At 32.2% G+C, this 26,976-nt stretch overlaps 1 protein-coding gene across 1 annotated transcript; it reads left to right on the plus strand.

The window, feature by feature from the left end:
* Window positions 1-377: 377 nt before the first annotated feature.
* Window positions 378-26,976, plus strand: LOC114330035 (uncharacterized). The gene is made up of 6 exons (XM_028279332.2): window positions 378-622; window positions 19,841-19,973; window positions 20,425-20,567; window positions 23,525-23,720; window positions 23,838-23,952; window positions 25,297-26,976. The coding sequence occupies exons 1-6, from the start codon at window positions 559-561 to the stop codon at window positions 25,435-25,437; spliced, it is 792 nt and encodes a 263-aa protein (XP_028135133.1). The 5' UTR covers window positions 378-558; the 3' UTR covers window positions 25,438-26,976.

A 26,976-nucleotide genomic window follows, 5' to 3' on the forward strand; every position in this document is an offset into this window, starting at 1 on the left:
ACGACGCTTTGTAAAACTAACATGATAAGAAAAACATTTTACGTATATTCCACATATATAATTAACACAATAAAAATAGAATTGTAAAAGCGCAATATCCTTAATTGGTAAATAATGGGACAAGCCAACTTCATACGTAGAGCGTCTTGATTGGCTGAGTCGATCAACACGCCTTAATAAATCATCAAGCTAACAATCTTGCACAAAATATTTACGTTTTATACAACTAGATTTATTGCGTGTTAGTAAAAATTTCTGGAAAATTTATAGCTACAGTAAACAATTCAATTAAGTTTCCAATAGTGGAAAATTTCTTGGCACTCTCATATATTTACAGGAGCCGGCAACGCTGTCGGCTTTTCGCGACATACGTTGGTTGAAGCCGCTTTAAAATACTTGAATCAAAAGCCGTCTAATCAGTTGTTCACGAAGCAGTTGAGAGTGTAGTCGTTTCCGTATCAACACAACTGCCACGTGACTCTCGTAACTTCAAGTTCCTTTCTAATATTTTTAATTATTTATTTACCCGTGTGACGTTTAGTGAAAGAATTTAGCAACATGTATAATTTTGTTAATGATATTAAATGCAGCTTCGCAGTTTTATCCGCACTGATCATAACAGGTGAGTACTAGCATTTAAAAAAAGGCGGGTAGACAACTTATTTTCTAGTTTTTGCAAAAAAACATTTCGTTCTGTTTCTTTTATAGTAAAAGTAATTAATTTGTAACAATTTATTTATTTTATAATTTAGTAGGCTTTGCTACTTTTTATTCTAAATATCCTTGGTTTTTTTTGGTGCACTGATAAGATGCTTGGCACCTTACCTGTTATCAATAATTGTGCAGTAAATACATTTTAAAAAGTAATTTATTAAAAAATTTCAAATTGAACATATTTATGACCATTTTTAAAATATTTTCTTTAACTTTTTGCACATTTTTTAGTAAATAATTTTTATTTTAATATCATTGCTGTAAAAGTTTATTTGTGTAAAACAATCAGGGGCGTCATTTGAAATTTTAATAGGGGGGGGGCAAGCATTATATATTAGGTATACAATACAATATTATATAAATATGCAAAAATACAAAATTGATCTATTTTGTGTAAATTTCAGTCATTTTCAGGGTCAGGGGGGTCATTTATCAAATGACGCCCCTGAAAACAATTGATATGTTAATTATTAATAAACATAATTTAACGTCAGTTATCCATCCATCCAATGGCCCAAACGGGGCCTTGGACTCCTTCAGCACGTTTCTTCAATCATCTCGATTTAACTACTTCGTCGTCCCATCTCTTTTTTGTTCTTAGTTAAACGTTCCAGTGATTGATATATCGAAGGTTCCTTTATTGTAGGGTACAATTTGGCCTTCAACGAATAGTTGGTTGACCCCCTTCTTACATTGCATTTTCCACCGATTGTGCCATAGATCAATTATTTTTCTTAAAGGTTCTACTAATTTATACACGATAAAAAGTGTTATTCTTGGCTCCGATGGCTTTCCCATTTTTTTAAATATTGTGACTTATTAAACATTTGTTATTCTTGTTTTTCTACTTTTCTTGCCTAATTATAAATGTATTCGTAGTAGAATAGAAAACCTTATCAAAAGGGAACCAATATGTGTTAAGAAAAAGTTGGAAATTCTCCTGAAAATTCCTGCAAACTATATCTTGAATATATTAACATTATTGGCAGTCACCAAAAACAGTACAAATAAAAATAAAACTTTAACAAGAAACTTCAATATAAAACCAAAATTTTGCGTGACTATACCTCCCACTGGCAGATAAATTTTTAATTTGTAATTTACATCATATCTAACCTTGCCATTGATAAAAATAAACAATTTGCTAGGCTTGCTACAAAAAATCCTTTTCTTGACAATTTCTTCCACAAGACCTTTTTCCCTTTGATTTTTTTTTGTATACCATGTTAAAAAAACCCACCAGTCATTAAAAATATTACAAAGTGTGCCCTTTCAATAGCCGCTCTCCTTCAGCGTTCTCGAAGGTTCTATATAGCTAAAAGAATGTATGCTGCAGGTAGGACCGGCTCAAGGCCGTCTTGACAGACTAATATGGTCTCTTATAAATACATAATAAATACCTACAAGATAGGTACAAGTTTTTGTATACAGTATCAGTGAAACAGTTTGTATCTATCTATTTGTTGAAGCATCCGGGATCTGATCATGCATTTGTTAAAGGGATTAAAAAGCAGTTATTATTGTCACACCTTTATGAGTTAATTTTTATTCCAGTCAGTATAAAAAGGGATTTGAACTTGAACGTATATTAACTCGATTAATATCTTTCATAGTAAATAGATCTTATTAGGTATACATGTTAATATTCATTAAAACATTTAATTTCTTCTTCTTTCTCATAATCCTTAATGCTTCTTCGGGACGTCTGATGTAGGGTTTTGCCTCTTATCCATTTCCTCCATGTAAGTACTTCTATGGGTGGCCAGGTTCTTTCTTCATGTCTCTTACAGTCATTTCTCTCTTTTCGCCTATATCATGGATTTGGTCCATCCATGTCTTCCTCGGTCTTCCCTTTCTTCTTTTGTTTCCCATTTTGGCTTCATGTACCTTACTTGTTATCTCTTTTGCTCCATTCGCTCTAGGTATGTGGCAAAACCAGTTCAATTATTTGTTTTTGGTCTTCCTCATCATCGGTTCTTGCTCCAGCTCTCTTCTTATATCTTTATTTCTAAGTCTTTCAAATTTCGTAACTCCAGCTATTTTTCTCATGTATTTCATCTCTGTCTTGTTTGTCATTGATTCAAGTTTCTTTTCCACAATCCATGTTTCCGCCTCATATGTCATTATCGGATTAACTATGCTGTTATATACTCTGAGTTTAGTTTTGTTATCTATTTCTGATTTCCCAAAAATTCTATTATTATTTAATGAGCAAGACACGTTAGTAGCCTTCTTCAGTTCATTACTCATTACCATGTCCGTTTTCCCATGATCTGTTATTATATTTCCCAAATATTCAAAAGTAGATACTTCTTGTTCTATTACTTGTACTTGTTCCTTTACTATTATATTGGTATTCCTTCCTTTTTTCTCATCTTCGTTTATTATCATATTAATAATTTCTTATAAAGTATTTTCATGGATTGAAGTTAAAACCCTGTATTTTAGTTAAAGTCTCAAGAATATAACATTTTCGTTGGTCTTTACAAAATAAAACCTTAAAAGAAGTCGAAAAATTATTTGAGGATGGGGGGGGGGGGGAATATTTTGCTTCCTTCGTATTATTCTCAAAATAGGTACCTACCAAAACATGTTTATTATTTATCTTTCATTTTTTATAAATACACAAACAAAATTACACCTTTAAAAAAATATCCCATAAAAACTTGCTTGTCTGGTCTGCCGGCCTTTTATTTTTTATTGGAATTGGCTAATAATTGGCATTATTTGTACAAGTCACCAAACATCACACCACCACCTCCATGTTTGCAACGTCATATCGTATGGTATGGTACTATCAAAATTCAGCCTTCAAATGATTAACTCGTCTCCTAATTGTACTATTACGGAGAATATTACTTGTGTCAATAATAGTATCGTATAATCCCTATTATCATTACTATTTTTACTATATTTACACATTGAAGTCGTAATATTTTTTGTACATGATGACTTCTGTGGAATAATACTACTGATGTTAAACTCTTGGATGAATAATAATAATTATTCATATAAGTAGGAAGTTTTTTCGGGCCGGCAATAAAATAGATTTTAATGTTGATATTAGACGAAAATGTTCGACCTAATAATTCATCGTTATTAATAGTGCTATAGACCTCAGAAGGCTTCGTCCTTCTTAATTTTCCTTTGGTGTACGTGTTCTGTGCTAGAAAAGCTTCAATCTATGTAGTTGGAAGCACCGATCTTCTGTTGCATCTGGTTTCACACCTTAAGCTTTGGTTGTTTTCTCTTACTCGCCTGCATGTCGTACATGTTGAATACTAATTTGTCTGTTTCCAGTAATAACTTTGATTGAAATACCAATACATCAATCTACGGTAATACTTAATATTCTTTTCACCGAACTACTGCTTGTATACATCCTTCAGCTTAAAGTTAAATTTTTGAATGCCTATGCCTCGGTTTTACAAACCGATCCAAAGATTTTGCGTAGTATTTTTCTTTCACCAATAGATAAATAAATTCCATGTGCATGAGATTTGGTTAAACTTCATGCCTCAGTTGCTTGTGAGAACCAGAACTATAATCGTTCTGTACAGTCTTACTGTTGTAGTTTGACAGTTTGGAATAAAGGTTTGTTAGTTAAGTATGTGCTTGGAATGTTGGATCCTTGGATCACCTGTTTTCCAATATAATATTTCTTTCTATCTCTCTTGTTGTTGAGGTCGACTCGTGGACCAAGAACGAATAGTCTTATTCTTTCTAAGGTCACTGTCCACTGTTACGACTTTTGTAAGTCTTGCTTCAGTTCAGTTCTAGAATTCTATTGGGTTAGGGTAGTATCACAGTATTTTATATTTTTGTCTTTTTCCTCGTGAATAGTATTAATTTTTTCTTGTGGTTTACGAGGGACAATGAGACAATAAGAGACTATTGCTTTTCTGGAATGTATATGACTCAATGATTGGTATTAATAAACACCAATAAAAGAGTAAAATTTTAAATTATTAAATAAAGCTTTTGATAAATCCTATATTTATGCCCTACCACATTTCAAGAGTTATCTGCAACTATATCCAGAGTTATCTCTTTTTTTTTGTAACTTTGACCTCAAATTCAATAAGGTGCTTCCTTGGATCAAGAGAAACCAATGTACCTACCTAGTTTAAAATATACAGTCATAGGCGTAACCAGGATGATCCTAAGGGGGGGGTTATAACTACCTGAAAGGGGGGGGTTACAACTACTGGAAGGTCTCTGAGGGCTATGGTGTTAAGCGTATAGAGCTCAAAGTACATCCCAATGGGGGGGGTTACAACCCCCAAAACCCCCCCCTGGTTACGCCTATGTATACAGTCAAACCTTTATAGCGACCAATCATATGTCATGATTGGTCTTCTTATAGACCATTATTTCATGAAGTCTCAGATTATTGGAATGTGTCTCAAGAAGGATTACACTTCCATTTCCTCAGATTTAGTTCAGAAATGAGTTTGCAGCCATTTATATGTATTTTCTGCCTATTTGAATTGATTTCTCTGTAAAATTTCAAGAAACTTACTGAATAGGTACCTATAACAAAAGCCACCCTACCTGTAGGTCCTGTTACCTGTTTCTTTTTACACTTCTTCATAAATCAGTTACCTGTTGACTTTAAAATCAAGTTCCTGGAATTAATCGATTACAGTATACATATATTATATATAGTTTTTGCTATATAGGTGAACAACTGCGCTATATTTTCGCTAGACATCAACAACTGTTTTGGAAAATTTTCAAATCATCAAAATAGATTTTCGGTATTTTTATCTTAATGGGTGTGTCAATGATAGAACGCAGTTTAGTTTTCTTATGAAAAATTAATTTCCTGTGGTAGATATCTCTGCTTTTTTTCATAATTACTTCTGAATGTCATTTCCGTCCATTTGAGTCTCTTTGTTGTATTTATTTTCCTATTGTCTCTTCGAAATAATTTGTGTTTATGATTCGTCTTGGTAATTTTTTCCCATTCTCTTAACGTCGCAATTAATTATAAATGGTAAAATCAAATTAATTCCTTAATAGTTTTCTTATTGATTGGTATCCTAATGACATCTCCAAGTCTATAAATTATTCTAAGATTTTCAAATTATTCCTTTCATTAGAAGGCATTGTAATTTCCTATCTCCAGATGAATTTTTCCAGTTTACAGGTTTCCTATTGTATTTGATTTGACATAACATTTTGACTTTCTTAACTAATAACTAGAAAAAAAGTAATTACATACATATTTATCACAATAAAGATGCACTAGAAATAAACAAACCAAGACACGTTGAATGTTACGAGGAGTACTCCCAAATCATAATTTACAACATTGTAAATCCCAAATCATAATTTACAACATTGTAAATCCCAAATCATGATTTACAAAGTTTATACATTGTAAATCATGATTCGGGAGTGCTCCCCGTAGCATTTAACGTGTCTTGGTTTGTTATTTCTTGCATTTTTATTGTGATTTTAGTATAAGAGTATACTTTTTCCAATTAGACTTGAAATAATAAAACTGATATGCGGTCTACCAGGAGTAATCTTTTGCAAATTATTCATACAAACTCCAAAAAAAACTACTATAAGTTCTTGTAGTTCTTGAATTATCATCAGTATACCTATACTATATCTATCTATATAAAGGATTTTTACAGCTTCCTTCTTTCAGCCAACGTCTGCTCTGCCATTCTCCACCTCTAAGGTCTCGTCTTTCCATGGCCTCATCCACTTAATCTATCCATGATCTTTGGGGTCTACCTCTCTTCTCTTTCCTATTTTTTGGTGATCCTTTGGTATCCACTTTGTACGATTTGCTCTTCTTACATGTAGCTGAGTATGTCTTATTCTGTATAGCACCTATACTATAATAGCTTATAGTATTTCTTAAATAATTATTTTCTCCACCTATGCATTACAACTGAGATATTGTTCCAAATGATTTTTTGGTATTTATTTTATCCTTGGCAGCGAGTATTTGTCCCTAATATTTTATATATAGATTTGTTAGAGCTTGGTATTCTAGATTTCAAATGAGTCACCAAAAACCTAAATTTCCCTATGCTCAAAGTAGGTATGAACAAATTCCTCGCTTCTACTCTTTTTCTGTGTACTGAACTGGTTGCAAAACCGATTATTACAGGTAGGTAGGTTCCAATATTCTTGGAATACCTGTATCTTGTTTTGCCATATTTGCAGCCAACATCACTATTTGGCAAACTTCTAAATTTCTCATAGTATTCAGCAATTTATATCATATTATTTCTTCTCAAATGTGATTCATCTTAAAGAGATAAACATATAAACAAGAGATAATACTATAGTCTGGTGTATATAATCTCAAGATAAACAAACATTCCCATAATCAAAATCAATTAAAACATTAATAATATAAATAATCATTCTTAATAATAAGCAATTATCCTATCATGAGAGTCTGGACAGTTATTTTCTCATCTCCTGAATCTAAAAATAGCCCCAGAAACGCGGCAACACCGCATTTATTAAAGTAACCGTATGAATTTAGGTATGTCCCCTACTACTCAGTCAAGAATCGTACCATACGATTCGACCAATCAGAGAACATCAGGCGAGGGCTCGCCACTCGTCTACGTCACTACTCTAGCGACACGTAATTCTAGTAATTTAATATATTTATCACAAGCGGATACCAATTGTATTGATGCTTTGAGAATCGAATGATTTTTGGTTTATCCGTCACGGTTTGGTTACCTGGAACTAATCATGACTTATTTATTTTTAAAATTAAAAGCGTGAGACGGTCGCCTGATGTGTTGGTAAAAAAATATCACCTGATCATTTGATTCCTTTTGGTCGGGAGGGGTGAAACCGCCGCGCCGGTGACGCAAGAGATACTTTTTGATGTAAATTAGCTATTATATGCAAACGGTAATTAAATTTTAAATGCGTTCATGAAACTGGAGTTTTGATTGTTGAAGTAGCGATAACATTGCGAATCTGCAGACTGGAATAATTGCCCTGGCTATAAACGATTTCATTTTATAATACATAGATACGTGTTTTATTTCAAGCAAAAATTTATATTTCTGATGATTTTTTGCTTTTTTTAACTTGATCCTTGCACCATTTTGAACTGACTGTCTTGCTTTTGTCCAAACTGTCGAAAAACAAGAAAATTTCGTTTTTTGCTAGGTTTTTTTTAAAGAAAAAACAGTTTTTTGCAAAAAATCTTAGTATTTAATTTCATTTTATAATACGTGATTTAGTTCAATAACCAAAAGTAACATTCAGTAGTAATTGCACAAGAGCTCTAAAATTATTGAATTTTTCCCGAGTGACACTTTGACAGTTTTAATTTCACGAGCCGAAGGCGAGTGAAATTATGTCAAATTGTCACGAGGGCAAAAATTCTATATTAATTTTAGAGTTCGAGTGCAATTTGTTGCGATTATTTCATGAATAAAACTGTTCAAAACCAAAATTGTATTGTAATTTATTGATGTAAGTACAAATTAGTACTGTTAAACACACAGTTGTTATAAAGTATTTTACGGTTGAAAGTCATCACTTTTAAAACATTAATTGTCATTAATGCCACTGAATGTATTTTTTCGTATAGTATTTTTACTACAAAAACGTTATTACGTAGGTCAAAATTTTTGACGTAAGAGAACTGTCAAAACATTAGAATGTGACTTTTCATTATTGCCGTGTTTATAATAAACATAGCAATAAGAAAAGTCACATTCTAATGTTTTGACAGTTCTCTTACGTCAAAAATTTTGACCTACGTAATAACGTTTTTGTAGTAAAAATACTATAGCAACGAAGGGCATCTGACGTAATATACTTAACGACGGGATATTATCAAAAATTATCACCTTAATTTGCATTTCTGTAGCTTTCTATTGGTCAGAATCTCCTATGAATGAAATAATCCTCGTCATTTTTTGCATTTTTTTACTGTATACTTGAACAATTATTGAACTGGTAGTTTTTGTTGATCGCAAACTGACAAAAAACAAGGAACATTCGTTTTTTGTTAAGGTTTTTTAAAGAAAAAGTAGTTTTTAGCTAAGAAATCTTGATATTTCATTTTATAGTATGTGTTTTAGTTCAACCAAAAGTCATATTCCTGATAATTTTTTGCATTTTTAACTTTATGCTTGCATCATTTTTGAACTGACTGTCTTGCCCAATTCCAAATTTTCGTAAAACAAGAAAAATTCGTTTGTTTGCTAAGTTTTCTTAAAGGAAAAACATTTTTTTTTCTAAGAAATCTTAGTATTTCATTTCATTTTATAGTACGTGTTCTATTTCAAGGAAAATTCATATTCCTGGTGTGGTGATATTTTGCATTTTTTAACTGTATGCTTGCACCATTTTTGAACTGACTGTCTTGCCCGATTCCAAACTGTCGAAAAACAAGAAAAATTCGTTTTTTTTTTGGCTAAGATTTTTTTAAAGGAAAAACAGTTTTTCGCTAAGAAATCGTGGTATTTTATTTTATAATACCTACGTGTTTTATTTCAAGCAAAAATCAGATTCCTGATGATTTTTTGCATTTTTTAACTTTATGCTTGCACCATTTTTGAACTGACAGTTTTGCTTGATTGCAAACTGAAGAAAAGCAAGAAAAAATTCATTTTTTTGCCAAAAATTCTTGATAGTATCAAGCGATTGATAACTGTGTACGATGAGGGATACATTTAAATGCTTGGACTCTACTAAAGATAGTATTATTTATTTAAAATTAGTCTAAATTATTATGGTTCAATAGAAACTTAATGAACACCTGATCTCATCCGGTTTTAGTCAATGAACGTAACGGAAAAAACAAGAAGCATTTTTCAATTTTGGCACCAATCTGATTAGATAACCGAAACCCAACAAATCTCAGTGATAATCAAAATCATACGAGTATACGTCGTCGCCTGTTCATGATTACAATTCATGATTGTATATTGCTTTTTTTTATCAGAACGGAAAGGGATATACGTGAAATTTGATATAAAATTATAGTTCATAAAAAAGAAAAAAATGGTGCAAATATTAATAATTATTAACCATTAGGATTTCAGATTTTAAGAATCCGCCCTTGTAACTGTTTACGAAAAAAGTAATATTGGAAACAATATTTAGAATTTCTACAACCTCTTCTTCTTCTACTACTACTATTAATTGGCATCATAACCCTGGATGAGTCTTTATCTGTCTGGCTATATCCTTTCATTCAGATCTCTCTTGTGCCTCTCTCCTCCATTATCTTTTTTTCATGTTTTTTTTTCGCCTTACTATGGGCTTTCATTGTAATATTTTCTTTGTGTTTTTCATATTCTTGTCTCTGGACTTGTCCCGGCCACGACAGTCTTTGACTTTTCACAAATTTTATATTATACCTTTCATTCAATTCGTTAACCTCGTCTTTTCTCCTGATTCTCTATTTCTACAACCTCATGGCAAGGAAATATTTAACTTATGCAGTTAACTAACGCATTATTCCTTTTTTGAGTTTTTTTCTTCGTTTTTGTACTTCCTACAGCATCTTACATCTTTCTAGTAGTCCTCCAAAGGATGTATGATGTCGGATACTGGATGTAGGCTCATCCCTTTAATATGTGCAGATGATGTTAATGTTGAAATATCCCTTAGGAATCAGCAATGTCTGGGGAACTATAAAAACCCAAGAAATACTCAAAAGATATAATTTAGAAAAAGTTATACCGACCAGACGACAGCTTAGAACTGTAGTAAATATAGTGAAAATCATTAAAATGACCATCTACTTTTGTAAGGACAGTACAATGAGATAACTGTTTTCATCCCATGTACAGCCAATTATAACAATTGTATGTATAGACTCTTCAATTGATTACGCTCTTTCACTCTTATTGTTGTAGTGTCTTTTTACGATCTTGATCTTCCACATTTTGAAGGACACTACCATATTATGCTAATGCAAAAACACTCGAACGGAAGGAGTAAAAATTATTTCTGTTGAATCAAATTCTTAATTATTGTTAACAACTTTCTCCGTTCAGAATGAATTATTTATTTTATTCATTTTGTAGAACATTATTTGTTTCGTGCCTAAGGCACATATTTCGAGGAAGTTCAAGGTCTTCTTCGATTTTCGTACATAATTTGTCTGTGGTTTAAAATTATTTGAGTGTAAAATCAATATAATGACAGTCGCAATATTTCCAATATTTCTATAAAATGGTTAGGTCATTCAAGTCACGTTTTTAATAAAATATAGGTACGTTTTTGCCACTGTTCTTTTTGACATCAATCACAGAAGAGCAAGTAGTCCGGGGCCTACTGGTGAAAATAAATAATGCAATTGGCAAAAACATGGAATATCACTCATTGCCAAGATACAACGCAACAACAAAAACATTGGTAATTCCAAGAATAATTTTATAAAATATAATCAATGTTTGATACAATCTAATAAACATTCAACAATCCATAAAAGGAAATAGCAACTTAAGCTGAAGTGAGGACAATATGTAGAGCCGAAAATACAACTTACAATAATTTAACAGTCTGTCAAAATATCGAACAATACTGGCCGTTGTATCCAACCCAATATTGAGGCATACCGGTTGTATGTATATTTACAGAGTCTATTAGTTCTGTTTTCTTCTTTTTCACGTGCCATATCAGAATTATCCGACGTTGGCGATCACGTCCGAGTCCATTCACGAATGTTTTTTAACCAAGAAACTTGATTTCTTTCTACACCTCTACGGCCCTCTATTTTGCCTTTAAGGATCAGTTGTCCCAGATAAGACATTTTTCGATGTTTAACAGTCTTTCTTTAGTTCTCTTTCTCTATCTTTGTTTCTAGCAGTTCTCTATCTTTGTTGACCCTCCTTAGTACCTACTTTTTCATTAGTTTTTCTTGCTGTCCAAGGTATCTTCAACATCCGTCTATGAATCCACATTTCCAATGCTTCAATTCTGTTCATGATCGATACTTTTAGCGTCCACGCTCCTGCACTATACAAAAGTACGAACCAAACATAGCACTTAACCATTCTTTGTCTTAGTTCAAAACTGAGATGATTGTTGCAAAGAAATGACTTCATTTTCATAAAAGTAGTTTTAGTCATTGCTATTCTGAGTTTTATTTCCGTCTGGATCTAGTTGGTCCTAGTCTGGTCTAGTTCTGTTACAGCCAATATTTAACTGTTGTTGTTTTTCGCTGCATATTATGTGTTTTAAAACTTGTTGTATAAAAGATTCCTAGAAAACCATCTGTGTAACTTCAAGTGATGTGTAATTGCATCTGCACCCAATATTTACGTTTCTATAGTTAAAAGCAGTTCAGTATTCTTTCAGTAGAGCCATTCAGTATTCTTTCGCTATTAATATGACAGCAAGTTCATCTTCATCCAGTTGTTCTACTTAGTGCTTTCAACATTATTTTACTATTTTTAAGTTACTAATGCTAGTTTTTTTGTACATAATTCAGTTCAAGGATTTTTGTAAGAACCTCCACCATTTTTTTAATATTCGTTCATAAATTCGCATCAATTATGCGTTCATAATTTTTTTGAAAAAATAAAATTTATGTTACTTAAAGCTGTATTTTATTCTACAACAGTGCGAAGAATCATTCCGTAGTTGGTGTAAAAACAAATATGTACAGTGATATAAGACAAATTCATATTGAAAACAAACGAGAATAGTCAAGGTATGACATACCGCATGTCAGTGTCTAGGGAGCATCCATAAACTACGTCGTAAAAAATTTAAACTTTTAATGCCCTCCCCCCCCCCCCCCCCCCGATGAGACGACACCCCTTGTCGACGTCGTCGTTGCAACTCACGACCCCCCTTTCATTGATTTAAAAAAAAAATCAATATTATTTCTGTTTTTTTTTAATCAAATATGAGGGGGTAGGCGTAAAATCTTGGTCCAATGCTATTTAAATGCATTAATTTTTTTTCGAATCCTGAGAAAACTAATAAATATATTTGAAAATTTTAAACGCAGAATAAAAGATTACATTATTACCGAGGGCTGAATAGACATAGGAATAGACCGAGGTTAGAATAAACAAAAGGTTTCTTTTGAATGAAATATTTGAAATGAAAAATCAGACAAAATTTTCTCTTTTTTTTTCACCCCTGTAACTTATTAAAATACACATTATATATTAAAATAAACATTATAAATGTTTTCAGGAACTTTTGGTCCTCGGCAATAATGCAGTCTTTCAATCTGCGTTTAAATTTTTCAAAAATCTTTATTAGTTTTCTTAGTATAGTCAAACCCGCTTATTGGAATAGCCTTGGTGCCAAGCAAAAGTATTCCTATAACCGGGATATTCTAATAACCGATCATTAGTGGCTAGTAAAACCGTTTCGGGACATCAAATTTATATTCCTTAAACCGGGATATTCCTTTAACAGGTATTCTAATAAGCGGGTTCGACTGTATTCAAAAAAATGAATACATTTAAATAGCATTGGACCAAGATTTTGCGGGGTATGCTTTCTTAACTGCATCATATAAATCTTTATGTTTATTTTGTTTTGATTTCGATGCCATTTCTTCTAAAGTATAAATGCGACTTACTAACTAAATAGAAAACAATATTTTATTTCTATTCATTCTTTCAGAACTGTTGTTTCACACGCAGTATGCAGCATATAAATGAACTAACAATTTAATATTTTTATGCTTCCAGACGTTCTGTATATAGAAGCGATTGTTTAAACCCAAAGAACAATGTCTTATTGTTTGTTGTCCTGTACAAAAGTGCTACCTAATATTATTTTAACGCCGGCCGTGACTGATAAAAACGAAATGAAAAGTATGCGATAAAAGTATCTATAACAGAATTATTCATTTTAATTTTAACAAAGGTATATTTATTCGTAAACGTTTTGTTTTATTTTCAATTTCATATCAAAAACTATACGTTTTTATATGAATATCTGATACTTAATGCTGGTAGCTAGTAAATAATTATTTTTATAGACACAATAGCGACAAATTTAAATATACCAATATAATAAACGACGTCGAATGGGCACTCATACCCCCTCCCCCCTGTCATACTCCGTCGTAATAAGCAAGCCCCCTCCCTCGTCTCAACGACGTAGTTTATGGACGACCCCTTGTTAGTAGTTACGGGTTAATTTTGATATATTACCTTTTCTTCGACAATGTCTTGTCCTTCTTTTATCTTTATTTTAGCATATTTGGCTAATATTTCATAAGGGTCGTTTAAACACAGCGATAAATCAAACAACTTATCAAGGTCAATCGAGTTGTTGCAACTTATCATTGTGTGTAAACGGTGCATCGCACAACTTATCAAAGTTGGAGTTGGGTTGAAGGTGGTATCGCATTGAATCGCAGCGTCTAAACAGCGTTTCAACTTGTCATCACAACTAGTTGCTGTGACTTATCGTTGTGTTTAAACGACGCTATAGACTCATTTCTACGTGTGATATGCAAAGTTTGACAACTTTTATCTTGCGTCCCTGTAATTATTCAATATTTAAAAACTTAGCGCAAATTTTGCGATAAGTCAACACTGGCGTTCATTACTAGATAAAATCCTGACATTCTCATGATTTACTTCGAACTGCTAAAACTGTATTCCACGTGGAATCCAGGAATATTTATTCAATTTAATTGGATTTCCTGGTGTAAAAATAACCTGAATCCGAACAATTCTTTAAATAATATTCAACTAAATGAAATTAATGTAATAGATACCTGTATATAAGGTTTCTTGACTATATCCAGCAGAAGTATTGCATACTTTTACTTTTTCAAAGCGAACAGTACGTATATATCTAGCTATACAAGAAAGTAGAACAAATACCGCATACAGAATTCGATACAAAGAAAACCTGTGGGAAAATAAACTAAAAAATGTAAAATATATTTAAGAAAATTCTCTTGGCAAAATTGGAAAGAAATGCTCTTGGAAAATCAAAAATTAAAAAATTTAATAATTAAGGAACTATCAGTTCTAAAGAGATCTTTACTATGAACAAATTCTTGAAAGGCATTTTAATAACGCAAAATTCACTATTTAGCACTCAAGTTTTTAATGCGACGTGAATGACGTGATCATTGGTTCTTTAGTATCAATATCATTGGTTTTTTAGTATCAACTTGCCGTTTCTTTAGTCTTGGAAAAGACGTTTGATAAAGACAAACTTGTTATGAAAGGAAATATTAATGGCGAGAGTGAACCAAAGGGAAAAGGCCAATTCGATCCTACTGATCACTAATTCCAAGAGAAATACATACAAGAAACAGGAAATAGCCAAAGGTTAAACTTCTATGAAGTGAACAAGTTCTTTTACAGGACACATTCAATGTGCATTGACCAAAACATTGAGCAGGTGATAGTTGATTATTGGTTATGGTTAGTATGACCAACTCCAATTCAGTCGAATTCGGGAAAAGGCTGAAAAAAATAACTGAAATCGGGCCATTTGTTTAAATATAGAACCTTAATATCATCATTTTATTGTTTAACATTTTTATGTTGACAATGATATTTTTGATGTGATTAAGCCACAAATGGTTGTAATGATAATTACATTTTTGTAAATTTTTGGCGTTTCGACTTCCAATCCGGAAGTCATTCTCAAAAAAAGAAAAATTTGAAAATCAACTGATGGATTTCAATGTAAATAATAATATATAATCTTAGGTTGATATAAAAATGTAATTATCATAAAATTGTGGCTTAATCCCATCAAAAATATAATTGTCAAACATGCCATAAGAAACCAGCTTCAGAACATTTTTATGTTGATTACTTTGATCATTATGTCGATTGAATTTGCTTAAAAATGAGAAGAAAACCTTGAATTCTTAGAAGAATAACGTATTTAAAATAGAATTTTACCAAAACGTTGAAAATTCGGATGTCCCGGAAGCCTTGTCCGGGACGCCGGGACACGATTTCGTAATTCGGGCCTTGTCCCAGATTTTTTGGGCTAGTTGGTTACACTAGTTATGGTGTATCATAAACATTAAACGATGGCTGATGGATGATAAAAGAGGAATACAATATACAATTTGAGTATAATTATTAGTAGATATTTTTATACCATCATCATCATCATCATCAAGGCTTTTCATTCTCCAGATGGAGTGTTATTGCGGTGAATCACTTCGCATTCTTCTTGTTTATTATCAAAGTTTGTTCTATGACTTGGCTTTCGTTACAGTTTTCTTCCACTCATTGCGATATGTGCATAGTTCCATTCAGTTTCCTACTTTCAGTATTTTGATGTCCCTCATGACCTGGTTCTTTCATCTCTCTCCTGGGTTTCCTGGAGTCCAGTCTTCCTGGGGTCTTGAAGCCAGTTTCTGGTGACCTTCTTAATCAGTGGGTCGTTTTCCTTCTCTCTATGTGTCCTAGCCATCTCAGTCTCTGTGCTTTGATATATCTAACTATATCTTTTCCCTTCATTATCTCTGTTAGTTCACGGTTCATTCTTCTTCTTATTTCTTCGTTTTCCATTCTTATAGGACCCATAATTCTTCTGGGATTTTCCTTTCGAATATTCTAAATTTTTTTTCATCTTTATCTGTGACGCACATTGTTCAGCTGCGTATGTAACTACTGGTATTATACCATTTTTTCCAAAAACTACTAGAAATTTTTTCCACTTCGAAATAATTTTTCTCTCTTTTTGATCTTACTGTACATACTAATTCTCCTGGTCCATGTGAAAATCCGCACTTTTAAAAACTTCGTTAAATTTACGACCCCGCATCCTAAACCGAGGCTAAATAATACCAAAAGTAATAATCAAGCAAATTCCAACTGGCATTAATTTTCTCGTTCCTTTGGGAGACAGCATTACCCCAAGATGGTTTTCGTTGTTTTCTCGGACAAGAAACCAACAAGGATCCCAGAAGGCCCGTATTTTACTTATAAATTTTCAACAAGTTTTACACTAACTTGGCGTGAGAAATAGTTTATTTTAATTAGTAGAGTAACAGAGATTTATGACGTAGATGAACTTTTTAAGGGTCTTATTAGTAAACATAGTTTACTTATGTATGGAAAAATATATAAATTTTAATGAACTGATAAGAAAACTTTTGAAAAGTTTTGAGAATCGATACGAAAAACTTTATTATTCAGTATAGTCTTTCCGAAGATCAATAGACTCGTTGCAACTAGATTACGATTTATAAATTCCATCCCGGAAGTGACAAACTGGAAGGGCTACGAAATACGCTTCCACAGCTCTTTTTAGATATTGAAACAGATGAAAGTCGCTAGGGGCCAAATCTGATAAATACGGTGGATGTTCTAACAATTCGAACTTTAACTCATGGATTTTAGCCATGGTTAAAATGCTCATATGACACGGTGAATTGTCCTGATGAAAAAGGATTTTTTCTTCTGCAAACCGTGTCTTTTTTACGATATTTTTCCTTCATATGGCCAAAAAGATTATAATAATATTCAGAATTTAATATTTTACCAGTTTTCAAGTAACCCACAAACAAAATTCCTCTCGTATCCCAAAGAACTGATGCTAACACCTTCTTGGCCAATTTCTGGACACGAACTTGTTTCGGAGCCGAAGAACTAGGTTCAGATCACTCTTTAGCCTCTTGTTTTGGTTCAGGATCATGGTGATAGACCCAAGTCTCATCTATATGATGGATCGACGCACAAAATCTACTGAAATGTTGCGGAGAAAATTGCATTCGAATTTGTTTTTTTTCGTTAGCAAATGTACCACCCATTGTGAACATAGCTTTCTGAAACCTAATACTTCAATCAAAATATTGCTTACACTGACCAATGAGATGCATAGAGCTTCTAGTAAATTTCTTTCAGTCACTCAACGATGTTCCAATCAATGAACTGTCAATACGGATGGAATGGCCCCGTGCCCCGTCCCATTCAAATAGTGAAGCAAGACTGACACTAACATACAAGAGAGAGGTCCTGAGAGAGACAGAGAATTTGTCAGGTAAAATTTGACAGGCCGTATAATATATCAACTTAAATCGGGGAAATGGACCTCATATTTTTTTAACTGGGTATCAGGGCTGATAGGCAGTATTTAAAAATTAAGTTAAGTTAATAAAGTTATAAAAATATGAGGTCTATTTTCCCGATTTAAGATGATATAGGCAACTGGAATTACACGGCCTGTCAAATTTTACCTGAAAAATTCTCTGTCTCTCTAGTACCTCTCTCTTGTATGTTGGCGGCATTAATTTTCTTCATGCCTATTCCATCAGTATTGACAGTTCGTTGGTTCCAATACCATATCGTGTATTTTTTCTACGATTTATGGTGTTGACAAAAAATAAATTGACAGATTGAAATGAATCTTCACCAAAGATCTTGTACACATAGATTTGGCCAACTCGGAAAAATAGCGTAACGCGGAGCAGTTCGGGTCGGTGGTCTATCTACCTCTCTCTACCGGCGCTTAACTGTCTCTCTCTAGCATATGATGGCTGCCGCCTCTGTGTAACTGTCGTTCCATTACTTCCACCTCTTGGTAGATACGCTCACACTCGCACGACAGACAAAGATAGCTAGACCACTAGACCACCGTACTTGATATCGGCGTTACACCCAGAGACATGTAAAGAGAATAGACTTGGCTTGGCTAGGGATATGCCACTCAATGCATCGGGGTGTAACGTCGATATCAAGTACGGTGGTCTAGCTATCTTTGTCTGTCGTGCGAGTGTGAGCGTATCTACCAAGAGGTGGGAGTAACGGAACGACAGTGACACACAGGCGGCGGCCATCATATGCTAGAGAGAGAAAGCTAAGCGCCAATAGAGAGAGATAGATAGACCACCGACCCGAACTGCTCCGCGTTACGCTATTTTTCGGAGTTGGCCAAATCTATGTGTACAAGATCTTTGGTTACACCCCGATGCATTGAGTGGCATATCCCTAGCCAGATATATTCTCTTTACATATCTCTGATCTTCACACACGTTCATATGAAGAGTGTACCAACATAAAAAATCAAATTAGATTAGTAGAAACGCCCTCTCTTATATAACCACAAAACTTATTGAATAGCGAAACGAACAAAACTAACTAGAAAAGAAATGAGACTTTTGGCACGAAATTGGAATAGGCCTTTTTAGCGGAGATTTGAGTTTATTTGTTGGCTTTCACAACTTGTTTATCATATTTTTCAACTTTTCAGTTCTTCTTAGATAATAACATTACTCGTGTAATTTGAGCTTAGTTTCGACTAGCGCTGTTCCCTACATTACGATCTCTACATGATTCCAGGAACTTTCAATTAGGCATTCCCAATTGTTGGGAAAACAAGATTTGTAACGAACGGTTTATAAAAAGGGAGATGTGTCTAATAAAACAAGGATTTTCTGGATTGTACGGGCATAAAGCCTTAATTCAACAGGATTTGTTTGTAAAACAGGCAAATAATAATGTGATTTGCCTCCAATGAAGGAATCCTTTTAAAGAATATGTATTTTCCGACATTTGATGATGTATTCGTTTTATTAACAATATGTAGGCGTTTTTTGGAGCGATGATTAAGAAAACCTACTAAATTAGCTCAAGGCTCTATTAATTAATAATAATTCGTATAGTGTTGTCAGTGAATATATATGGAAAATTTAACATTTATGAACGCAACATTGGAATGTATGGGTTTAGAAATTACATATTCCAAAATTGATTTATTAACTTGCGAAAGCTATTGTTAAATGATTGAATATACTTTAAATTTTTACTTTACGTTAAATTTTGCCTTTTGTATTCTGATAACTTTTGTGTTGCATTATTTGTTTTTAACATACCCCTGTTTGTGTTATGTAAACTATTATTCAATCTCCACAACTTTGTTAAAAATTCAAAACCATAATGTAGTAACACTTTAAACTTTTCGTCGCCTCTCCATCTAATTTCATTGTACGAGTGTTTTTAGTGTTTAGGTATCTAATTTTGTCTTCTCCTTTGTTATACCTGCGTATGTGATACAGAAACAAAATATTTTATGTTATGGTCATTGGTCAATGTTAATAAAAAAACTGGATATAAATGTCTGTTTTCGCAGTTGTTGGTATACATATTATTATATCCAATATTCAGTACAAAAATTATCCCATATTTATTTTATTTTATTTTTGTTACAGTGTTTACTACCAAAGTCAAGGCAGAAGCATGCAATTTCCAGAACTTTATCGAATGTGCAAAACCACTATCAGTATTAACGGACTCAGGGTTAACATTCTTTAATAATAGACAGGACTTGGAGCAAGTGTGCCCGTAAGTATCCTTATTAAGTATGGTAATAAATGTAGAGAGGAGATAGTATTTATTACAATATTTCTGTAATATTTACGTCTGGACAAAGAGGAATTACTTTTATATCGCTCTTCTTCGTTGAGCTCAAAAGAGACACTAACCACCAATGACATGAACAGTAGATGAGTAAAAAAAAATGCCTAAAGATTATTCACAGCGTCAAAACTAATCAAATTTCAGGAACTATTAGTACATAATATGTAAAAGAATAAAAGAAAGTCAAGAATGGGCAGAATATATTGGCTGGGAAATCTGAGAGAACTATTGTCAGTGAAACTTTGTGTGTCCAAATGTTTAAAATGATGTCAAAGTTCGATCTTTACTATAAATAGACTCAATCCTTCAACTACTCATCAAATATTTTTATTTTTTTTTTTGACCAAAAATTATAAATATTTCTTCTTTTTTGCAGTAATCTTAGAACGGCCATTAAGTGCATCCACAGTTTCACAAGGCGCTGCATGAAGAAAGAGGATAGCCAGCATTTTAGGGAAGTGTTTCGTGGAACCGGCTCAATTGTACATGAACTATGCAGAAACGGTCGCTATCAAGAAGGTAAGCTCCTTGCAATATTTTTTACGTATTTATACCAATAGGTCACGACAAATTTTACAAGAAGTGATATTTGTAACGATTGAATGAAAAATTTTATGCTACAAAAGTCAAACGTGTATTCGCAATAGATATTCGCAATAGCCAATTCCGACAGAGGACGCTCAAAATCTCAAAGATGGACGATAACTTCGGGAAAACAATGCATTTGTCATTTGATCTCGAAGCCTTAAAACGTCGAATGCAAATCATTTGCACGTGTTTTGCCAAATTGACGACTAATTTTACCGTTAAGACGTCTTATGAGTTAAAGACGACTCAAAATTTTTGTTTCATCTGTACGCATTCATTAAAATTTGATTCTAACTACTGATTTGTTTTTACCTTTTTTCATAACTAAGTAGAAATTATCCGTAGTAATTGCACAAGAGCTCTAAAATTCTATATTAATTTTATAGTTCGAGTGCAATTTGTTGCGATTATTTCATGAATAAAACTATTCAAAACCAAAATTTTATTGTAATTTATTTATGTAAGTACAACTTAGTACAATTAAACACAAAGTTTTTATAAATATTTAACGATTGAAAGTCATCACTTTTATAATTTTTAAAACATTAATTGTCATTAATGTCACTGAATGTATTTTTTCGTAGCAACGAAGGGCATCTGACGTAATATACTTAACGACGGGCAATTATCAAAAATTATCAATTTAATTCAGATTTCTGTAGCTTTCTATTGGTCAGAATCTCCTATGAATGAAATAATCAATAATTCAAACAATTGCATCTGCGATAATCACAGTTTAATATAATATACTCGTACAATGCTTTCATATTAAGTCATCGATATGTTTGCTCAATTTCTTTATAAAGAAAAAGAAAAATTAAACTAAAGTCGCCATTACCTTTTATCGTGCTCGATATACCCAGTCCACCCAAAAAATCTGGCGCCCTATAATCACACAGCATTTTAAAAATTATTAATATCTTACAATTTCTAATTTTGTTTTTTTAATTTAGTTAATAGGTACACTACAATTTATTTTACACTAACAGATAACAATTTTTAATTAAATATTTATATAAATAAAACTGCAAAATAAGCAAAATTATTTTAATTGTGTTTTTGAAAATTATGAGGTGGTCGGAATATTTTGCATAACAATGTACATTCTGTGCCCAAAATAATATATACTACATTTAAATTTAGTCGCTTAAACATTATTAAAAAATACTACAATACTTAACAAAATGTGTGAGTTGGCAATGGTTAGTTTACGTCATTACGTGGAGTATAATAGGATGAACATTGAGGAACACTGCAATAGTGTTTTGAAGCCGAACTCATTGTTAATTACAATATAAACGGGCCGCAAATATGTATATAAATTAATGACAATTTCAATGCTTTCCCGAAATTGATACTTTTGAAATTTACCACCAGGCGTCGCCCACTTTGCGGTTCCTCCTGATTTTCTATCTTCTTATTCGTTTTTCTTCTTCAGGTTATGTGAGGTTAGGTTAGAGTTCAAATATTTCCGTTAGCAATTATGTATGTTCCTATTTTTGCCCTCCGAATAAGGTGTGAATGTCATAAATTTTATTTTATTTGGTGTACGTCTAGTTTTATCTTTTAACTACAATTTAAATGTTTCTGTTCACTGAGGCATTACCAATGTCGCAAATTTCGAATTCTAAAAGGCAATTTTGGTTTTGAAATTAGTGATAGGTATCTATTGTTTCCTAGTCTGGTGCCGTAACGAAATATGAATATATGTTTTATTTATCCAATGCCCTGATTATGTATGCAGCGTACAATATCAATTCGCATATTTTTACCTTTCAAGTTCAATTATTATCGATCACGATATTAAAGCCTGGTACTAAACTGGAACAGCAAACATCGTATAGTGGATCATTGTTATGTCTTTTCATTTTAATTTGATGTTTCTTTTATATCGGTTCTAGATTGACCACTATATTAGGGAATTCTTGCCTATTTTTCACCCTTTTTAAAAGTCTTTTCGGTATCGACTTTTTTTTTATAAAGAAACGTTTTTAAGTTGTCTTTTTAATTTTTACTCAAACCCCAACATTATTTCTATAACGCCTGAACAATTTTTCAAATCTTTTACCCTCATTTCTTAGGATACATTTTTCTATCAACATGGGGTCCTTCCTGATTGTTCTAATAATGTTTTCCCGAGGTAGTCGCTGTGTTTAACCACCACCAGATACTTTATTATTGTCTCAGTTGAAAAATATCTCCAGGAAATCCTAATTTGAAGGAAAATTACCAGAAATACCTCGTTTTCTTTCACAATAGTTTATATTAGTTCTATAACATATTCCCATAGTTTCATTATATATTTTTTATGGAAAAATCCTATTAAGTAGTGTTGTATTAAACTTTTTTATTTTTACCATGTAAAACAATTTCCTAATGTAATAACTAATTAATCTTTCTAATTTATACGTAATAACAAAGTGCTTAATGTTTGTCTTTTAACGCATTTGTCAAAATACTAATGACCAATGATAATATCTTTAATTGTCATTAAATATTGAGGTAGAATTTTACCTACTGTTGAGTTTATCTGTTTTCCATGTTTGAAAAATAGTATTAATATCATTGTTTGTATTGTATAGTTTTATTTTTAAAAAGTCACATTACTTTAAATAACTCTTCTGGAACTATGTTCATCTGGTATTTCTATGTGATCTATTATGCGAGGCGAGAATAAACAATAATATTAATAACATATCTAGCATTCCTAAATCCAAACTGGTATTCAACAATATATTAACAACTATATTTAATGGCAATAAACAGCAATTATATAATTAAAAGTCCGTTATATTAGACGTTTCGATTTTAACCGTGAAAATCTAATCTCAAAATACAAATATTTTGTTTGGTTGCGTGGAAATTAACCTTCATTATTATTGTTGCAGAATATTTAAGACATGCGCCTTGCATGACCCAAATATCAGCTGAAAATGAAAAATGCTTCGAGACCTACACCACATCAATGGCTAAACTCAAACCAAATACATATGAAGTCGAGGTGGACGCTGAAATGGTTGATGTCACCAGTGAATTAAAGAAGAAGAGAGCCATCGCTGATGAAGGGATCAAGAACGTTTGCTGGTAAGTTACAGAAAATAAATCTAATACTACTTACTTTGTAGTCCTAGAAATCTCAAAAAAACTAGAATTATAGATTTTATACAAATGTCATAACTTATATTGGACTGTTCTTTTCAGTGCTTTCCAACAGTACATGGAATGTTCAACAACTGCTGTGAGGGACAAGTGCGGAGACGATACAGCCGAGTTCAGCCGAAGATTCTTAAACAGAATGTCGGCCTCAATGTTAAACGTAAGTATTTTTTATTTCGCAGAAAAAAATTAAGATATTGAAAAAAATTAAGGTTGAAAAACTTTGGGTATGACTGTAAAAGTATCCTTTCTACTTCCTTCAATGTCATTATTTTAGTTTACGTATTCTGGAACTACTCCAAATATTATTGGCTACCATTTGTGTTTGGATTGTACTAATGTTTTCATCAACTATTTTTATTATCAATGTAATTATAATATTCTCATAGTTTATTATTGTTCTTGCGACACTTTTAAACGTTGAGAATTGGGATAGGTAAATTTCTTTTAATGTCTGTATCATATTATTATGTCCGCCAATGGCGATTAATCTAGCTAACCTTTCCTCATTATATGTACTGCTCATATAAATTCTCAAGTATAGTATGGTTTCAGCCATGATACTATAAATAAAGAGATAGTATCTTCCCGTAGCGCAAATACGTCCGAGTTCGCGCATGATGACGTAACTGGGGACCGGAAGTTGAATTTGAATTCTTTTTAAGGTTAAATGGGATTTGTGTGCATGCTGTGATGAAATTATTCAATAATTAGCAAAATAACGTTAAACTTCAATGTATTCGAAAAAAATTTAGTGTCGAGATTCCAGTCAAAATAACTGTCAAAGATAAAATATACAATACACTTAGCTTACAACCGCGAACAATTCAAACTAATCGGACATTACGAATGGTTACGAACCATTACGAACTTGCGGGTCTCCACTTACGTCACGACTTCCGGATGTGCAATATATTATCTTGTTATTTATAGTATCATGGTTTCAGCATTATCAGTGCTTCGACAATCCGTTGTGGATCTTGGCCTGCTCGCAAAGAAGAAGCCACTCCTGTCGATTCCTGGCAACTTTCCTCCACCTTCTGACACTAGAATCTTTAGGTCTTCTTCTACATCATCAATCCATATTCTTCGTGGTCGTCCTCTACCTCTTGTGCCCTTTGGTTTTGAAAATCTCTTCGTGTATTCGTGATCTGATAATAGTATGGTTTATTGTCTCATATTTTTCATTTAGTACAGCTCTTTTTGCTTTTTTCTTCTCTTTTTCCATTTTTTATTAATTGAGTAGATTCACAGGTAGTTTGTTTTTTTTTTCATTGACTTTATGTATCCGTTATGGAACTTCTTCATTTGACACTCTTGTTGTCCAATGTTGGCCATGTTCACTTCATATTGACCTATCGTAACAATTTACAAAATTTTACTCTAGGCTGTAGATTTAGATTTGAATCAGAAAGAAGATGCTCTTTTTAAATATGTCTAATTGTAACAAAATAAAACTGTTGGTCTTTGGAAATATAATTTAATTTCGTTTCTTTTGTTGCAGGTTCATTGTACAGAATACGGAAAGAGGCAATGTGGATTAGAAGCACCAATAGAAGCGTGGCCAGCAAGCTCATCATCATCCTACCAATCAGCAGTAGCTCTAGTAACGTCACTGCTAACAGCACAATTATTATTGCGGTAATATTCTAAAAGGCATTTAGAATGGATGCTTAAAATTGTGATTTTTCGAATAGAACTGATTTGAAAATTGTATTTTTTAAGTAGGAAATTCAAATATGAACGTGTCATAGCAATTTTCAAATATACTTCATTCTCATTTTGAAGAGTTTTTACGAAATATTTATTCTTTATTTATTTCCGCTAACGTGTATACCAAAGAGCATAATAGCGAGATAATCAAAATGAGATAACATCAAGATTAGCTTGAAGAACATGGAGGAATCGATAGAAAATCTAGACCAAAATTAGTTTTAAAAAAGTTATCTTGAAAAATTTGGGAATTTAGTTCAATGTTTCCGATATTGATTACTGTGTGAACTAAATAATTTCGGGGAAGTTTTACCCACTACCATTAAGTTAATGGGTTTCTAAAGGTAATTTTAGATAGAAAATTGTATATCTGGTGTTTTCGTTAAAAACGGGGCGTTTCAAGAAATGTAGACATTTGTCAGTTAATTATAATTGTCAAGAAAATCCCAGATAAACTAAAACAGTAACCAAACTACTTATTACCAACATTTTTGTCTGTTGGTCATTTTCTAAATTACAGAGTAAAATTTTCTGAAAATCAATCGTTATTTTGTGGGAGAAATAGATTTTATTACGATTATTCCAAATTTACTAAAAATAAACTTAACCTATAATATCATGGGTAAATTGTTATACAATTCCCGATCTGTTTTTTGTATTTGTTTGTGGTCCCATATGTTCTCCAAATTCAAATACCGCAGCATTGCAATACGTTCTATGTAGAAGGAATATTATATAATATCCACTTAACTAACATTCCAAACTGGTTTTGGATATTTAAAAGACTGAAATGATAATTGTTCATCAAAAATGTTAACTTTTGCAAATATATTAATCATAGTAGTATTTAACTAGTGTACAAAGCTGAAAAGTATTGGTGTAATTTTAACATTTTTGTATGTCTTTTATCATATATGTATAAGAAATGATCTTAAGAATCAATATTGGTGATCTTGAAACTATATTCTCATAGTTTTTTCAGTAACTCTGTGTTATTTATTGTATCATTTAGTAAACAAATGTTGTGAAAGCTTGTATAGTATTTATTCTAAGTGTGTCGCATGAAAGTATGAATCTTTTCAATAATTTTGTATTTGTTAGTGTTTCTAAGACTAGTTGACATTTCCATTATTTAATATTTTGTAACTTCGGTTAGTATAGAGAACAAAAGTGAAGCTGTATTAAAGAGTATTTTAGCACTGTTAGAAATGTTACTAGATCTTCACTGGATCTGAGAGTTCAGGTCAAGTTTGTATACATCTCAACATAGTACCTTACTGTTGTTTCGTTCAAAGTATGAGTTCCTCAGGATCGTGACTTTGATGCCAATGTAACGCTACTTGCCAATATATTAAAAAATATCCGTAGTCTTGATTTGAGGAATTCATATATTTGGAAATGCACCAAATTCTTGGCAGTATTGTCAAATTTTGTTATTTTTTAAAGATTAAAAAATAAACATTTAAAACTA

The sequence above is a fragment of the Diabrotica virgifera genome, chromosome 1, assembly GCF_917563875.1.
Source record: "Diabrotica virgifera virgifera chromosome 1, PGI_DIABVI_V3a".
Classification (NCBI taxonomy): domain Eukaryota; kingdom Metazoa; phylum Arthropoda; class Insecta; order Coleoptera; family Chrysomelidae; genus Diabrotica; species Diabrotica virgifera.